At 40.8% G+C, this 17,494-nt stretch overlaps 2 protein-coding genes and 2 long non-coding RNA genes across 4 annotated transcripts in view; 2 read left to right on the forward strand and 2 right to left on the reverse strand.

Annotated features, from left to right (window-relative positions):
• The window catches only part of MGLL (monoglyceride lipase), a 145,897-nt gene extending 135,013 nt beyond the window's left edge, over nucleotides 1–10,884 (reverse strand). The window contains exon 1 of the mRNA XM_083603134.1: nucleotides 10,750–10,884. The gene's annotated coding sequence lies outside the window, so the exon portion shown is untranslated. The remainder of the gene's footprint in view (nucleotides 1–10,749) is intronic.
• Nucleotides 1–12,933, forward strand: part of KBTBD12 (kelch repeat and BTB domain containing 12) — a 52,498-nt gene extending 39,565 nt beyond the window's left edge. The window contains exon 6 of the mRNA XM_083603056.1: nucleotides 10,819–12,933. Coding sequence (XP_083459182.1) covers nucleotides 10,819–10,985 — 167 coding nt within the window. The 3' untranslated portion in view covers nucleotides 10,986–12,933. The remainder of the gene's footprint in view (nucleotides 1–10,818) is intronic.
• On the forward strand, nucleotides 5,496–10,741 carry LOC310757673. Its single transcript, XR_014545394.1, has 4 exons — nucleotides 5,496–5,947; nucleotides 7,195–7,811; nucleotides 8,055–9,247; nucleotides 9,284–10,741. It is a non-coding gene; the product is annotated as an uncharacterized lncRNA (long non-coding RNA).
• A 3,326-nt stretch (nucleotides 12,934–16,259) lies between the features above and the next one.
• Nucleotides 16,260–17,494, reverse strand: part of LOC310757703 — a 421,645-nt gene continuing 420,410 nt past the window's right edge. Inside the window, exon 2 of the long non-coding RNA XR_014545431.1 lies at nucleotides 16,260–16,793. This is a non-coding gene — a long non-coding RNA (uncharacterized lncRNA). The remainder of the gene's footprint in view (nucleotides 16,794–17,494) is intronic.

Below are 17,494 nucleotides of genomic sequence, written 5' to 3' on the forward strand. Positions count from 1 at the left end.
GGGAGTAAGCAAGAGCAAGGGTTTCGAGGCCCAATTCAAAGGGCTGGTTTTGACCTTAAAGCCTTAAATGACTCAGGACCACAACCCCTCAAGGATGGCCTCTCCCCATATGAACCAACCTGGACCCTGTGAGCATTCTCTGAGGCCCTTCTTTTTGCGCTTCTTCCATGAGAGGTCTAGAGGGCGGCAACACAAGAACGGGCCTTTTCTGCAGTGGCTCCCCATTTTGTGGCATGTTCTCCCTAGGGAGACTTGCCTGGCTCCTTCATTACATATCTTTAGGTGCCAGGCAAAGACATTTCTCTATAACCAGGGCTGATTAAATATTCTACAGCCTTTTAAATGTATGGGAGGGGGTCATTGGTTTGTTTTTGTTTTACTAGTTATTTTGTGTTCTCATTTTGTTTGTTTTTTGTGTTGTGAGCTGTTCCATGATCTTCAGGTGAAGGGCAATATACAAATGTAATAAATAATAAATAGTAATAAATAATATTATAAGTAATATTTACAAAATCTTCTCTTTTATGTTCTTTTGTAACAGAATGCCTACCATTTGCTCCTAAATGGAAATATAAAGAGATGGCCGTAAGCAATGGGGTTAAAACCTGCCTCTTGCCCTTGGTGTTGTGTGGTCTGACTTCCACTAAGAGGAGACCCATGGGTCCCTGCAATGTGTCCCCCCCCACTTACCCAGCTTATTGGCAGATATTTTATTAGTTTGAAATGATTGTGCATTAAGCAATCAATTTTATTCTATGCTATTCCGCCAATATGGCCCTTGATGTGGTTTAAAATAACAAGTCAGCAATATCAGCATTATAAAAACAATTATAGAGAAACAGTATGAGAAAGAAAAACATCAGCAATATCGGGGCTGCAACAACACATTGTTTACACAGATGACTCAACTTAAAAACTAGATGGGAAAGTGAGTTTTTGCTATAGGCCTAAATTGGGTGGGCTTTGCAGGCTTCAACTGGACAGTGAATGGTTTGAGTGCCACCACTGAAAAGGTCCTGTCTCTGGTGGGAAACAACTCCAGCTCTGATGGCAGTAGTACCCAAAGCAAAGTCTTTCCATTTGATTTATACTCATAGAGTTGGGAAAGGGAGGACACTCCCCAAAACCAGTTGTCACAGGATTGGAGTTACATAATCCGCATGGCTAGCTCCAAACCAAGAATGTGCTGCAGTGTACATGACTCGCAAGCCAGAGTAATATGGCACTATTGGGGCTGCAGACATGCCTTCTTTGCATGTGGGACACACAGGTCTAGGTTGCCTCCAGAGACTGTCACTATTTTGTGAGAGGGATTCAACTGCATACTAGAAATGTAGGTTTACACAACAAAAGTGGATTAAAGGCTCTGATGCAACAAATCAACTTAAAAAACACACATTTTGCAGTTAGAAAAGTGATGGGGAAATGCACTAAAAAGTCTGGAATCATGATCAGCTGATGGGACGATGTATAACCTCCCTGCAAACAAATCAGAACAAATGCTCAGTAAAGAGCAGATATTGTATAACCTTCGCTCAGGCTTTGTGCAAGTAAATTGGGATGAACACTCAATAAACAGTTCATTTGGAGAAGTCCCTAAACCACACACTCCTATCACACAAGGCCTTGGAACCCCTGCCAACATTTTGGTTCTTTGATGCATGCTAGAATCCCCATTATCTCATGAATCCCCATTGCCACTTCTAAGCTATTCAGTTTTTCAGTCTGTCAGACAGGCACATTTGCCCAATATTTTTACCAGGCACAAGAGGCTGTAACACAGAACTCTTTAAAACAAAATTATTGGAGATGTTATATAAAAAAGTAGACAGAAAAGGTCTGGGAATTCCAAATATAGTTTGGTACTGTCAAGCGATAAAATTAGCTTTAATAAAGGACTGGTTTTCTCCAGATAATATCATAGAAGTAGAGTCATTACTTGGAAAAAAGAGATTTTCGAAATATGCTGTGGTATGACAATGACAATTGGGAAGGCATAATTGTCAAAGTTAAAGCAACGGTATGCCCAGGACTTTCCCCATTAACTTCATTTTTCTATAATGAATTCATAAACCCTGATTCTGGTCTAATAGGAGTTTTTAAAGATTGGTAAATCACAGGGTTAGATGTTATTAATGTATTATTGACTGGACAAAATATTGCCTATGAGAAAATCACAAAAATAATGGGAGGAACAAGACACCCAGAGCTTCAGTTCTTTCAGATTAGGGGAGCAATAACTTTTATACTTACAAAATATGGAACACTAATAAAATAAAGTAAACATGAAAGGGACCATAGGTAAATTCTACTATATGATTTGAGATACAGAACAAACAGTAATTTTATGAGAAAATGAGAAAGGGATGTTAGATCTGAAATAAGAACAGATGAATGGAAATGGTTATGGAGTCATATTCTATGTAGGCTGGTATCAGCAGATTTAAGGGGAAATAATTTCAAAATCCTGTATCAATAGTATGTTACACCATACAAGCTGAATTTAATATATCAAACAGGACTGGATAATTGTTGGAGATGTGGGGTAAGAAGAGCAGATTTTATGGATATATTTTGATAGTGCCTTATCATCCAGGTTTTTTTTTTTTTGGAATATAGTTATAATACCATCATAGAAATGGGTATCATTATACACTTCTTGAGCCTAAAATAGTGCTTTTAAGGTTTTGTGGAAGTGACAGTCCATTTTTTAACAGCTTTAAAAATAATGCAAGCAAAGAACTGGGAAAACAGCAATGTACCATCCTTATTAGATTGGACTGAGAAAATATGATCTCCTGTAACAATGATCAAATTAACTTGCTTTAACAGAACACATATAAATCAGCCAGATAGATTTATGGGGAAATGGGCTATGTTCTTTCTGTTTTTGAATAGTAAATATCAAGACAATGCATAACCATATGATGCTTTTAATCTACTGCAATCATATAAACATTACTGATTATTATTTCTGTGTTGTACAATAAGACAAGCATATGGGAGAGAGTGGTAGGACGGAAGAGAAAGCACTAGAAAGTGCTAGCATAGGCTCTTTTTGGAATTAATAACATCAGTTTCAACAGCACCCCCAACTGATGCTCTCAGGACGCAAGAGGAAATTTGATGACTTCTGCAGCTCAAAGAGTACCATGTGATTGTAGAAGTCCGCTCACCTATCAGGAGCCGGATCCTGGCTTGCATCCTGGTTTGGCGAATGGGGATGCAGGCTTGGACATGGGCTGTGCCAGGGGGCGGAGCTGATGGCTTCCCTTGGGTCCACTCCCTGGCCATTTAAACAGCCCTCACCTGGGGGCCTAACTGCCTTAACAAGAGAAAGAAAGCAACACTCACACATATAGTGATTCTTTTGCCTCTTCTGTAGCAGTGTTCAGGCAATCCCACATCAAGAGCAACAGGAAGGAATTCCTACTATAGAACCGGCCCTGATTTAGAACCAGTAGCTTGGCAACTGTACAAAGAGAACTTAGAGGATGGATCATAAGGAGAATAACCTGTTAAGGGTAGGAATTATTTCTGACTGTGGCCATAGACTGATGCATGGAATGGTAAAATTAACTGGTCTGGATTTCAAGCATCTGATAAAAATTAAGAAAACCGTTGTCTGGATAGCAGGGTACTGCTGAGGAGGTAGCCTTGCAGTGTCAAGTACCAAAAAAATGTCAAGGATAAGGATGCTAGGTTCAGGAAGGGGCGGAGATTTTGCACACTCTCTTCTACATAGCTGCAAAAGCAGCTGAAGTCTCTCTTAATGTATATCTGGTGGGTCAAATTACCAAGAGCAGCAGTTCACAATGGTTTCATCTCCTCTGATAGACCCACCTCTGCTTCTGAGAAGGGAGAGGGAAATATTTGGGTCGTGCAAGGCTAGAAGGAGTGGTAGTGCTGGGGGAAAGTGCTAGGATCTTGAGGAGCCATTAAGGAAAAGAGAGGGTGTGGCTGGGACAGAGCAGATGAGGTGAGAAGGGTAGAAGAACAGCAGGGAGACATGATCATAGAATTGTAAAGTTGGAAGTAACCCTGGGGGTCTTTTAGTCCAACCCCCTGCAATGCAGGAATCTCAACTAGATAACATAGATAATGAACAATAATAACAATATGGGAGACTGGGGACTTGCTATTGCAGTTCTTGACCACATAAAGACTTAGAAATTTCAGTGACTCAGGAACTAGATCTTATTTCCAGACTATGCAACAGCCTTCCTGTTCGACACTGTTCAGATCATTTATCCTCTTTTCTCCTTTTGCCAACATCTGTTTCTGTGGGTTATAGCATTCATGAAAGTAACTTACCCAGAATTATTAGACTTGGGTTACATCCACAAAATACATTTAAGGCACTGGAGGAAGCCTGAGAACTTTAGTTGTTTTTGTTTGTTTGTTTGTTTTAAGAATATTTTTTTATTAACCGACCAATCACATCAAATCAAACCAAATTACCCATATTTCAAGTTCCGAAGGGATCCAATCAACTTCTTGCTTCTTACTGCTGTTTTAATGTCCACAAATCTAACCTTATGATGTTCACAGTACTATCCAGTCCTTTCTTATTATTTTTCCACATCTCTTGTTGTTATTTTCATATATTTTTCCTTTCTCTTTGTGACCTCTGATAGTCTCCGCAAGCTGGTTAGAACAGTTTGTAATCCTGCGTGGATATTATTTTTTATCCAGTAGCCATATCCAGACGTTTTCCATATAACATTACTTCCATACATCAAAACAGTCTTAGCGTCATTAATCTTCACCAATCTGCCTCCTTTCTCAAAACCTCTGAGGAGATTCACTAGGAATGCAGTCTGAAAACAAATCCGTTCTTCCTCCCGGCTATAAATCCTTTGGCAGGATGGCGACTCCGAATTAATTGCTGCGCCATTCCCAAAAGCTCTTATTGCTTCTCGGTCTCCATAAAGCATACTTTTGGTTAAAGTTTATCTCCACACAGACCTTAATCATCCTGCTTGGGTCAGTTCAACCAACGGTTCTAATGAGGAGGGGTTCTTGTAAATCACATAGAAGGAAAGTAGAAAAGGTTTTCCCCCCATTCAGCCCCGTTGTCAACATACCCCGCCTTTGGTGTATCTTCATCGTAAAATATTCCTGTTTCTCCAGCCCGTTGTCTTCTTTCGCAGAGGTCACTTAAATTAGCAGACTTCACTCCCCTTCTTCACTTGAAATATGTGCATTTGCTTCTTTTGTAATTAATTATTCCAAATTGCTGCAACTAGTGTGCGATCAGAGACGGCGTCCAGGAGAGCCGAGGTCCACACGGGGGCATTCTGCCTAGGGCCCTCACCCCCTTCTTTCGAATTAGGGGGTGATTTATGGGCACAGCAGGCAAGGGCAGTGTTTCCCATTTCCTTGGGGCAACAAGGGAGGCTGCCTACTCCCATAACAGCCTCTTAATTACCCCGTGTGGGTCAGAGAGATGGTATTGTCGGCCATCTTCCAATGCGCCCCCTAGTGGCGAGAACTTTAGTTTGTTAAGGGTTCTGACCTCACCATGCTACAATTTGCAAATTACGGTCCCTGGGATGGTGTAGACATGTACATATACGTACTTTTGACAACCAAACTCTTTTGATTTGATTCATTTTCATAGTTCAAGGGACAGGAGGCAACCATCCAGCATAAAATAAAATAAGATTCAACCCTTCCATTTAAAAAAAAAAAAGTCATGTGCTTTAGATGCCAACTTCCTATTTTTTGCTGTTCTTGCATGGAAGAACATTAAAAAGTACATGACAACTCAAATATTGAATTGCAGACACTTTTCTGCAATTCAATATATATCTAGATAGATAGATATGAATGAAGTTGGAGTTTCATCTTCAAAATTGCTTTTCCTGAAAAATGCAACTTTCCCATAAAAAGGGAGAGAAAGAAAGTACAGTAGCAGCAGCAATCGATATGTAGTACCATAGCAGTAAGTATAAACTCTAACCACATATGGAATGCAATTTTCAAAGAACAGAGAAGTAGATTAAATATTTATCCAGCATACCCTAAAGCAATCTGTAAGCTTCCCCGTGCAGTGGCCAGTCTTGAGAGAAGGAGGCCGAGTCAGCCTGTCATACAGCTGTAACAGCAAAACCCAGCCTGGTTATGTCTGAGTGGCAAAATGCATTCATACTTGGAAATGGAAGTTTATGAGCCTCCAAGTAGTGCTTCTTCCCTTGCAGAGCATCTGCAAGAATGTTGCAGAGCATAGTATGGCTAGGAATATTAAGCAAGTATGTTTCCTAATAAAAAACAAATAAAAGTAAGCTAGTGGCACTTATCCTGGACAGAAATAAAAATATCCTGGACAGAAATAAAAATAATAATTTACTGCTAAATTTGTGACTTGAAAGATACATCAAGGATACTATCCATAATGTAAAAAAAAAAGAACAAAGCTATACATAAAAATATAAACTGAAACCACCTTGCCAAGCTCACAACAAACCCAATAGTCTGTGTGGGTTTGCATGGTCCTGTACTTTATTGCACCAATAGCTAATAAACACATTCAATTTGTTCACAAAGAGATCATCAGATTATCTTCCCTCTCTGTCTCACTTTAGTTTAATGATATGTACAATATCTCATACTTGAAATATCTATTCCTCCAGTGTTGCTAAGTTCATTTTTCCCAGTTATAAAAGATGATCAGTTTAAGAACTGTCAATAATTGTTGAACTAATTCCCTATATTCCAATGGTGTTTGATCCTTTATCAGTGCAAATAAAATAAAGGATCAGTTAGTAGTACTGTACATATCTTGTTATCACTTCAATCTCCTTTACCATGTCAGACCAAAATTTCACAACCTTAAAGTAAGCTCAAAATATAACATTCCAGATTAGCTGTCTTACGCCTCCAACATAAATTACTTGCCATACTGTACTATGGACACAACTGGCTAATAATGGTGTTAAATGCCAGCATCAGATGAATTTAAGGCTTGACCTAATTGTACAAGAAGTGACATTTTGCCAAATCTCCAATGATCCATTGAGATTTTACCTAGTTTGTCAAAACAAGACAAGTACATTCACTTTTGGTAGCTGGTTCCATGACAAGCACAGATAAATGCCTGTGGAATTCTGACTGGTTAATGACACCTTCCTTTCTCTCCTTCCTATTTGCCATTAAATGCATTTTTAAATTTAAAAATGTTTTAATCTTTAGACCATAAGGAGTCCTCATCAGCAAGAATCCTCATCTGATCTATGTAAACGTAGACACCCAGCGATGCTGCTTCCTTTTCTCCTAGCACTGCTTCTACAATTTCAACAATCTATTCCTTTTTCAAAAAAATCAATGTTTTTACAGCTGTTCACTCCCCTCTTCAGCACATAAGCTTGCATCTCCTGTTCCTGCAGACCTATGTCAATTTTGTGAGCAATGAAAAGCTAGAGAAATGAAATGTACAGAATGTGACTTTATCGGTTTCACTTCTTAGGATTGCAGTTACTGTATGCAAAGTGATAAAGGACTACTGTATTTATTTAACTTGTTTTCTATCTTCCCCATCTCAAAAGTTTCAGGACATGCAACTACACAAAAATAAAATCCATAAGTACAATATTTATTAAAACACAGAATACAAATATCATAATAAACAATTACCCCATGCCAAAGAAATCACTGTGCACATTATTCCAATGGCATAATTTCATCATCCATAAATAAGGGATAATGAGCACCCCTGAAAAGCAGCAAAATAGCCTCTCCTCTTGTTCCACTTTTATAGTCCTCAAGAAAGGGCAAGATTATAATGGAGATACAGTGGTACCTCAGGTTAAGTACTTAATTCGTTTCGGAGGTCCGTACTTAACCTGAAACTGTTCTTAACCTGAAGCACCACTTTAGCTAATGGGGCCTCCTGCTACTGCCATGCCGCCAGAGCACGATTTCTGTTCTCATCCTGAAGCAAAGTTCTTAACCTGAAGCACTATTTCTGGGTTAGCGGAGTCTGTAACCTGAAGCGTATGTAACCTGAAGCATATGTACCCTGAGGTACCACTGTATTACAAATGAAGAGAAAGCCCCAGTCAGAGTCCAGTAAATAATTTCCTGTGTTAACAGTGAAGAAATTTGCTGGAAATTCAGTGGGAATGCAACAAACAGACATTTGGGAGGATGTGCATTGGAATTGGCTATGACTCCCTGCTGAGGGTGAACAGTGGCAAACCCAAGTTTGTTGCTGTACAATGTGTGAAATTGCTCAAAGAGTTATAATCCACTACCCCAATGGCTGTACCAAGCCAGGCTAGACCTAGAAATTCCTCAGAGCAGAGAATGAAAAAGATGAGCAAATCCTATCCACACATTTTAGTTACAGAAAAAGTTCAGCTGAAAATTTCTAACTGGTATGGGGGGGGGGAGGTAGCTTTAAAAAGAACTTCTCATTAATACCAAAGCAGTTGGCTTTTTGTAATAGGTGTCAAAAAGCCCAGCTTTTGTGCTAGAAAATAAATGGCTCTTCCATTCACCTATAAAAGAAGAGGGGGGAAAGAACTCTGAAGCAAAATTCTCTCTTGCTTGGTGGCTCTTTTGTTACGGTACGATTGCTCAGCCATGGTTAAAAGCTGCTCTTTATAAAAACTGGCTTTAACAGAGTTGCTTGAATCTAACTGGTCTTGCCAAATCCATCAGTTTTTCCAAACAGGCAAAGTACAAGAGAGGCCCTGAAAGTTGTCTCCACCCTGCGAAGGAGATGGCTGCTTAACACTCATGCCCATGGAAACCACAAAACTCTGTTTCCAGAAGCCTGGAGGGCATTTTCCTTCACAATGCATTTGAGAATGTCTGACATGTCTTTGTGTGTCGCATGTGAAGGCTACTAATTTGGGGAAGAATTTGGAAAGGATGTTGAATGTTCACTGCAGCCAATAAAGGTTTAGTAATTGCATTCTGAGTTAAGTTTAAAGAGGCAGGTCTCATCCTTGTAATTAAAAGTACCCTCAGTTTTATCCACAACAGCAAAACAATGTAAGATAACCAGGATCAGAATGGCATACTTAGGATAGCATGTTGTTGTTGTTGTTTAGTCGTTTAGTCGTGTCCGACTCTTCGTGACCCCATGGACCAGAGCACGCCAGGCACTCCTGTCTTCCACTGCCTCCCGCAGTTTGGTCAAACTCATGCTGGTAGCTTCGAGGATAGCATACATACCTTTTAATGCAGATCTAACCATTTCTGAATCTACTTGCAAGCCAACATCCACTCTAATTAGTTCGTTCACTTTTGTGTGATTTGCAGCTGCCTGCAGAAGTTACTCATTTTAGTTTCTCTTTTTTCCATGACCACGCCAAACATTGGGAAACCATCCCACAATGTGTTTTCTGCAGGGTTATGCTGTTTCACACACCAAAAGATTCCAGCCATGGCAAATTAGTGTTCGAGATGTGAATGCAGGGCAAGTATGACAACAAGGCCCAGAGCCAGGAGTCATAAGAGCATAAAGATCCCTGCTAGACCAGACCAAAGGCCCATCTAGCCCAACCTCCTGTTCTCACAGTGCCCCAGCAGATGCCAATGAGAAGCTCATCAGCAGAACATGAGGGCAAAAGTCACTCTTCTTGTGAGCTCCTCAGCAGCTGGTATTTAGAGTCCTTTCTTACTGAGGGCTCCTATCCTAACATCTCTTAGAGTACTCCATTGCAGCCACTGGGAAAAGTAAAACAAGTCATTTACTTGCAATGAAATAAATATAGCACTAGGTTTAAGTTATGTGCAAGTAATATTAGATTATTTGGCATGCAAGATTTTTATTCGTGGGTGAAGTCCCCACCATCCCTTGAATTGGGGGGTTGGGGACAGGGCCCAAATAACTGTTAACTCACTTGCATGAATTCTTCTGTCCAAGCGGCCAAAACAAATTGGATTGTTTGCACACTAGCCCTTTTTTCAATAACTGCTATCCTTTCTCCGACACTATTTTTACAGATAACTCAGAAGCTATCATTGCTTGGTCACTGTCTTCCAGTGTCTTCAGTGTTGTTTTTCCCCAACCCCTGAACTGATGCACATTTTCTTTTTCTTTTCTTGTCAATAAAAAGCAGTTGTAGTGCCAGCATAGATAGGCAAAACCCTACTGAGGCTTTTACGGGCAAGCAGGCCCTTTCATTAAAACTCCTTCTAGCAGGGAATGCCTATGTTATTTGTTTTCTGTTCAGTATAGATGAGGATAAGAAATTAAATTATTGATTTCCTTTCATTTATTTTTGATCTTTATTTCATTTTGCAAAAAAAGGAAAGAAAGTAAGTCCAAGAAAACCAATCATTAAAGATCCCCTATCTCTGCAAGGAAGCAATAAACCAGGTAAAACCAGTAAGGAGGGAATTTTCAATTAACATTGCAAGGGAACTTTGCTGGAAAAGATTTACTTGTAAACAAACTTTATAGAAAAAGGACAATTCTGGACCATGTAGCACTATATTAGTTTAGAATGCATTCAGCATGCAATTAGTTTGGGCACATCCAAGAACCAAGTTCGTTTCCTTTTTAGATACAGTGGTCAAAGTAGAGAACCAATACTCAGTGAATGATGTCTTTTGTTATAAGCCAAACAGAAAAGGACTTGGCATTATTAAGTCAAATCAGCACAACCTGGAGTTTCCAGACACATTGTACAGCTTGGAGTACAAATATTGGGTTTGCAAATCATGCTTCAGTCACTGCCGTATCTCTTTTTAATCTAAGCATAACATAAAAGAATTTTTTGCTTTGTTACTTACATCAAAGATGGTTTCTTGACTCCTTTGTTGATGTTGCATTTCATTTTTCTTTTTCTTTTTTGGTTGTAGCTCGCCATGAAGTTATCACCAAAGAGATCTTAGAGCTGGACACCTGGGAAAACCAGTGGAATGTTGTGGCTGTCAACGTCCTCATGCATGATAGCTATGATGTCTGTCTTGTTGCTCAGCTGAACCCACGGGATCTCATTCCTCCTCCTCCTGATTTAGTGGAGTAATAGGCATGCAGGTTTCCCTTGCAGTTGATATGTGGAGCTTAGAACAGAGACTTTCATATAAATGGCCAGCAATGTCTCCTGGACACCTAAAAATGCCAGGACAACTGTTAGTTAAAGCATCTGGAGCGAATGAGAGCCTTTGCAATTGCTTAAAGAATCAAGAAAACATTTGCACATTCAGAAATCAGAATTCTATACCAACATAAATACTGTGAAACCATTAAATTGTCAGCAGAGGGCCAAATGGAATGCAAAAGATGGCCTTAGGGTGCAATCCGGTACCTGTTTACCTGGAAGCAAGCTCAACTGAACTCAATGGGTCTTACTTATGAGTAAACGCACATAGGATTGTGCTATTAGTCTCATAATCAGGTGGAATTGGCTCAAAAGTCAGATTGCATTGGCCCTGTCTTGATGGCGGAGGTTGCAGATAAGAAGCCTTCTTTCATACAGTCCTGCATACTGTACAACCATAACCGTCCAGATGTTGAATCTCAGCTAGAACAGATAGTTTATTTCAAACTTCAAGAGAACTAATGTTCTATCAGCAATGGTTTCCTAAAGTTCTGGTTTGGTGCCTTATACAATGAAGGATTTTGCTTGCCTTAATACCTTGGGGCTTGCTTCTTATGGTTTCCATATGGAGCAAAGAGGAGATCCATACAAAGCTGTAGGACATGAAATCAAAGCATTGGTCTCTCTAGCTCAGCACTGTCTATTACAGAGATAGCCAAACTGGTGACCTCCAGATGTTGTTGTACTACAACTCCCAGCAGTCCCAGCCAACATGCTCAATGGATGATGGGATATGTAGTCCAACAACATTTTGAGCACACCACATGGGTTACTCCTAGTCTGCTATGTCTAGCCATAGCTCTTCACTGTTAGAGGCAGGAATCTTTCACTATCCCAACACAGAAATGCCAGGGATTGAACCTGGGACCTTTTGCATGTGTTCATCTACTGAGTTAGAGTCCTTCTCTGTTGGTCTTCTGCTACCATAAGGCAGGCTGGGACATTCAGAACTTTCCACCCAGGTTGGTCTTATTGGTCCTTTACCCATCTCTTCTGCCCTGAGTTTCACACTAGAGCATTAAGGAAGGGCAATCTCTGTTAATGCCACTAGTGGAATTATCATCACCTACTGCTCACCTGGGGTGGTTTGTACTGAGGTAGAGAAAGGGTGAGCTGAGAATGCAGATGTCGCATCAGTAGTAGCTCTGGAGATCCTAGGAGTGAGAAAGGGAGAAAGAGCTGAAAAGGGAAGAGAATCATAGGTGTGAGGGTCCAAAATGAGTGGTCTAGGGCTTTTGGGAAGCAGTCATTCACTTTTCAAGTGTAATGTGTAGCCAGCCCATATTTAAAATTCCTGCTGCAGGAGCTTGAACAGAGGAAAAATGAGGAGAGTGAGATATATTTCCTACCCTGTTTATGACTCATCAACTTTACCTTGAAACATCAGTAAACGTTTCATAAAACACACAAAGGTAGCATGAACTTCACAAGAACTTGCTCAATGCAGAACACTGTGCTAGGGTTGAATCAGCATGTGTATGTGTTTAATAGAAAGAATTAATCTAGAAAAGAAGTGAAGCTGTGAGCCTCATGACTCAACCTTTTCCTGTGTGCTTTGTAGGTAGGATGTATTTGACAGTTAAAACATTTACATGTGAATGTTTCACAGCTATACTGTCAACACTAGAAGAAAAGGTTTTAGCCTATAGTCTGGGGAAATGTGGGTGCTGCTTCCATAGATTACGTTGAATCTTGATTCTGATGTGGGCAAAAAGCTATTGGGATGCTTGCAAGTGCACACAAACCAAGTATACATCGCTTTGTTGGAGTTTAGAGATGATAAACAGTACTGAAGAACTTTCTCCACATATTCCCTAAGTTTTGATGCTATATTTGTCCAGTTTGTCCAATAAAGCTGCTATATTTTTACCTAGATTACCTCCAGACTGTCAGCATGTTGTGGGAGGGATTCAAGCACATCCCAAAGTTTAAGTTTGTGCAGTTAAATTGGATTAAAGCACTTTGTTGCTCTAGCATAACAAATCCACATTTCCCCTCCTTTAAAAAACGACCTTGTGGAGAATTGGGAATACACTGAAAAGTATAGGATGAACAAATTATTAATAAGAAGACATATAAACACCCTGTACGAGCTATGTGTGAGTGTGTGTGCATGCAAGCACAGCACCCAAACTCAGAAATTAAAAATCTCTGTTGCTGCACACCAACCCAATCTCTGAGTGGTGCAAGATTCCAGGGGTTCCAGGCGCTTACCCAGGGTTCGTTTTTCCTTTTGGAAATGAGGCACAGCGGAGACTGTGGTGTCTTTATTATACAGTATATGGTTTATTTATACATATATACAACCTGAGCCTACGATGGAGGGGTTCACAGCATTTATACCCCAGGAAGGTCTTGCTTCTCCTGTAGCTGCAGCCTTGGATTCAAACAGAAATCGAGCATCACTGGCTGGCTGGCTCCCTAGCCTGCTGCCTTTTCTGCTTCAACCTTCTAGCTCACATAATGCCACTCTCCACTCTGGCCTTTGTCTTTCCAACTACTGGCGAGCTGAGGCACAGATCCACTTTCTTTGTTCCCTTAAGTGCCCATTAACTGGTACTAGGCTATCACCTCACCAGAAAGCTAGCTTGGCTATTCCAGGAATTTGAATCCTTAATTAGATTTTACCACTTGCCGGATCCAGGCAAGTACAGCCTACTTCCTCCTCAAACTCATAACACTATTCTTCCCCCACCTTCAAATTGCTGAGCAGCGCCAGGTACATCTTGCTAGTGCTCAATAATCAGGTTGTCTGGAAGAGCTCCTAATCTTTGCATGCCTCTATATCTTTGAAATGGAACACGTATATTTACATATTCCATTTCAAAGACAAAGGAGCAACAGAGCTAAGCTTTAGCAAAAGGGAGGGGGGGAGGAACAAAAGGAGATAATTATTTTTACACTTTCAAAAAGTAAAAACAAATACAGCTTTTTGCCCATCGCTAACACTGTGGTTGTCAGTTCTAAATAAAGACTATTTACATAACCTTCAGCCCACTTGGAAATGTGGAACAGGAGCTCTGTGAGTACAGACTTGCAAATAAAATCTCACCAGGGTGGTTGCTCACATCTTGCTCTGCTCACCTGAGCACCTCCTCCTTTGCAGCCTGCTCCTCCGTGCCCTCCCACCACTGCACCCTATGCTTCCCTCTCTGCGTTCCTCTTCTCACTTCCCCCCATGCACTGCACTCCCCCCAAACAGGGAAGTGGCAACTCTCATTAGTGGAGAGTTTTGTTTCCATGGTACCTACCATGCTAATAGCTGTCTTCTTTCCAAATTTAACTATGGGCTCTAATGAGTGATTAAGGCAGCAGATCACCTCAGCCATTTATATGGTTCATTTACACCCTCCTGCAAGGGGGCAAGAAACCGTGAAATTGCCCTCCCCAGCCTGTGGGCCAGAAGATCAGAAGCAAGCATCCTTGGAGCTCCCAACTTAAAAATGGTGCTCTCTATGTCCAGAATGAACCGGGACAGAGAAAACCATGCTAAGTTGCTAAGTTGGGGGGCTCTGGAGGGACTGCTATTGAGGAATAAAAATGCCCATGTTTTACTAAGAGTAGACCCACTGAAATTCATGAAAATGGCTAACAGTGTAACCTATGCATGTCAATGGGTTTTTGCTGTAATTTTATATTGTAAACTGCCCTGAGATCTTCAGATGAAGGGCGGTATATATATTATAAATTTAACAAATAATAAGTTATTTAGGATTTAAGCCTAAATTAGGTGCCTTAACTTCAATGGGAAATCTACTAAGTGCTACCCCATGGCTCCCCAGATGTTGCTGGACTATGAATCCCATCATCCCTGCTTACATCATTGTAAGGCTGGGAACGGTGGGAGTTGAAGTCCAACAACCTCTGGAGGATCTCAGATTCCCCATCCCTGCTTGATGGTGGCCTTGGATTAACTTCCTGTTACTTGCAGAACTGAACTAAATAAAACCTGTTTCCGCCTGCAACAAGAAAATCCATTCACTGCAAGCTAATGTAATCAATGTAATGCAATTGCACCTCTTTGCTGTTAGGGAAATGGCATGTTCTGGTGCCAGAAAGTGTGTGTTGTAGTCACAGAACAGGGGGACTAAGGACCAGGAATTGGGGGAAGCAAAACATTGTGACTTGGTCCTCCCTCCCTGTTTCTTTTAGCCATAGGGAGCTTCCAAATTGAATCCCACTTAAAAATAGTGACAATCATGTATCAACAAACTTTGGTTGGTCACACAGTTATAGTTGGTTTTTTTGGGGGGGGGCATTGCGTAAAAAACCCGTTTCCCCAAAACACCGTACTTTATGTGTACAGTAACAGGAAAATGGAGTGGAAAGTGTGGGATAGCCCTTGGCTTGACACAATATAATCTACCATTCCCTCCAACAAATCAGGATGAATGCTCACAATTCCAGCACTGCAGTGTACAATGAATGTCACACACCAGGCCAAAATAATGCTGTAAGCCAGGGATAGGGAACCTGTGGCTGTCTAGATGTTGTTGAGCAACACCCATCATCTCTGCTCATGCCAGCTGGGGCTGACAGGAGCTGGAGTCCAGCAACATCTCTTGAGGGCCATTGTTTCTCCAAACATACATACTGTAAGTAACCCAACAGGCTAGAAATCAAAAAATATTTCCTCACATCTCTCTAGAACTTCAGATTTTAAAATGGATCGGAGAGATCTGAGCATTTCTTCAAAGACATGCAATTCACTTACCAGTCATGCTCAGCTGCAGCTGATGTGCTAGCTGATGTGCTAGCATTTTACTCCAGATCTGGAGATTGAAAGGAAAGGATGTTTATAAAACTGCCTGTGAAACACACACAGCACGTCCTTTGATGCTCCTCCCTTATTTTCCTTTGGCTTCAATGCCTTATGTGCACTTGATGGAATGATTTAATAATATCCTCTTACTTCAGGAGAGCATGAATTCTACAAAACATAAGCCCCAGAGAAGTGAAGTTCTGCTGTATTATATATATATATATATATAAAATCGTATTCGGCTGCAATCTTACCTGGGAGTAAAACCCATTGAAATCAATAGAGCTCATCTCTGAGTAGATGTGCCTAGGATTGTGCTGTTTATCGCAGCACATAATGTTTATACAATGAACATTCAAAGCCTTTTTCAGAAGAGAAATACGAGTCTGAGTTTTGTTTTTGCAAGTGTCTGCCAAAGTATGTATCATCCTTAGCTCAAGGTTTGTCTGTTTGTAAAAAATTCTTTTATTTGGTTGGGCAGAAAATAACCTGATCCTTTAAACTGCTGTTCAAAGCAATAAAAACCCAATGTGATCTGTGGCATGGACTATTATTACCAGTGCAACTGCACCACACAAGGTCCAACTTGGGCTGATTGGAGGTGCAAAATCACTAAAGACTATCCTGTCCATTGAAACTGAGTTTCTTCCTCCCCAGTGTCTTATACTGTGGCCTGTATCAGGTTGGCTCAGGGTTAAGAAGGTATATTATTACCCTTGCCATATCCACATTCAGATGTCAATTTTGAGTTGTGACCTTACAGAACAAAACTGTGAGCATACTAGTTATTTATATTGTTAAAAAAACACACCCCAGAATTTAGGAAATGAATTCATTTGAGAGTATTGTGTCTAGATCTCACCACTGCACTTCAAAAAAAAGTCATAGACAAATAAGAATGGGTTCAGAGAAGGACAACGAAGATGGTCAGTGGTCTGGAAAACAAGTTCTATGAAGAAAGGCAGAAAGAACTGGATATGTTTAGCCTGGAGAATATATAGATTGCATGGTTTTCAAAATACATACAAAGTAACCTAACTCAGCTTTGTGGACGGCAGAACCTGGACTCAAACTACAGTCATACCTTGGGTTACAGATGCTTCGGGTTACGCGTTTTCAGGTTATGCACCGCGACAAACCCGGAAGTACCGGAACAGGTTACTTCCGGGTTTCAGCGCACGTGCATGCGCAGAAGCGCTAAATCGTGCTTTGCGCATGTGCAGAAGCACCGAATTGCAACCCATCCATGCGCAGATGCGACGCTGCGTGTTGCGAACCCTGTGGGTTGCGAATGTACCTCCCACACGGATCACGTTCGCAACCTGAGCATCCACTGTAGATTGTAAGCAGCATGGTAAGGAAAAGCATGAATGATTCTAGTTTAAGAAAAACAATGTTTTTGTGTGCTACAAATAGGTTAGTGTGTACAGTGTGTACCTGAGAGAGGGGGCACGATAGCACTGTTACAATACTTGAAAAGCTGTCACTGTAGAAGGGGCAAAGACTTGTTTCCTTCTGCCCCAGAATGCAGGACTAGATCTGACGGACCTAAGTTACAGGAGGTGAGATTTGGGTTGAACATTAGGAGAAGTTGCTGAACAGTACGAGCAGTCCAACATGGAAACCAATTACCTAAAGGGGTGATGGGGGCTTTCCCTCACTAGAGGTCTTC

The sequence above is a fragment of the Podarcis filfolensis genome (assembly GCF_964270895.1).
Source record: "Podarcis filfolensis genome assembly, chromosome: 2".
NCBI lineage: Eukaryota > Metazoa > Chordata > Lepidosauria > Squamata > Lacertidae > Podarcis > Podarcis filfolensis.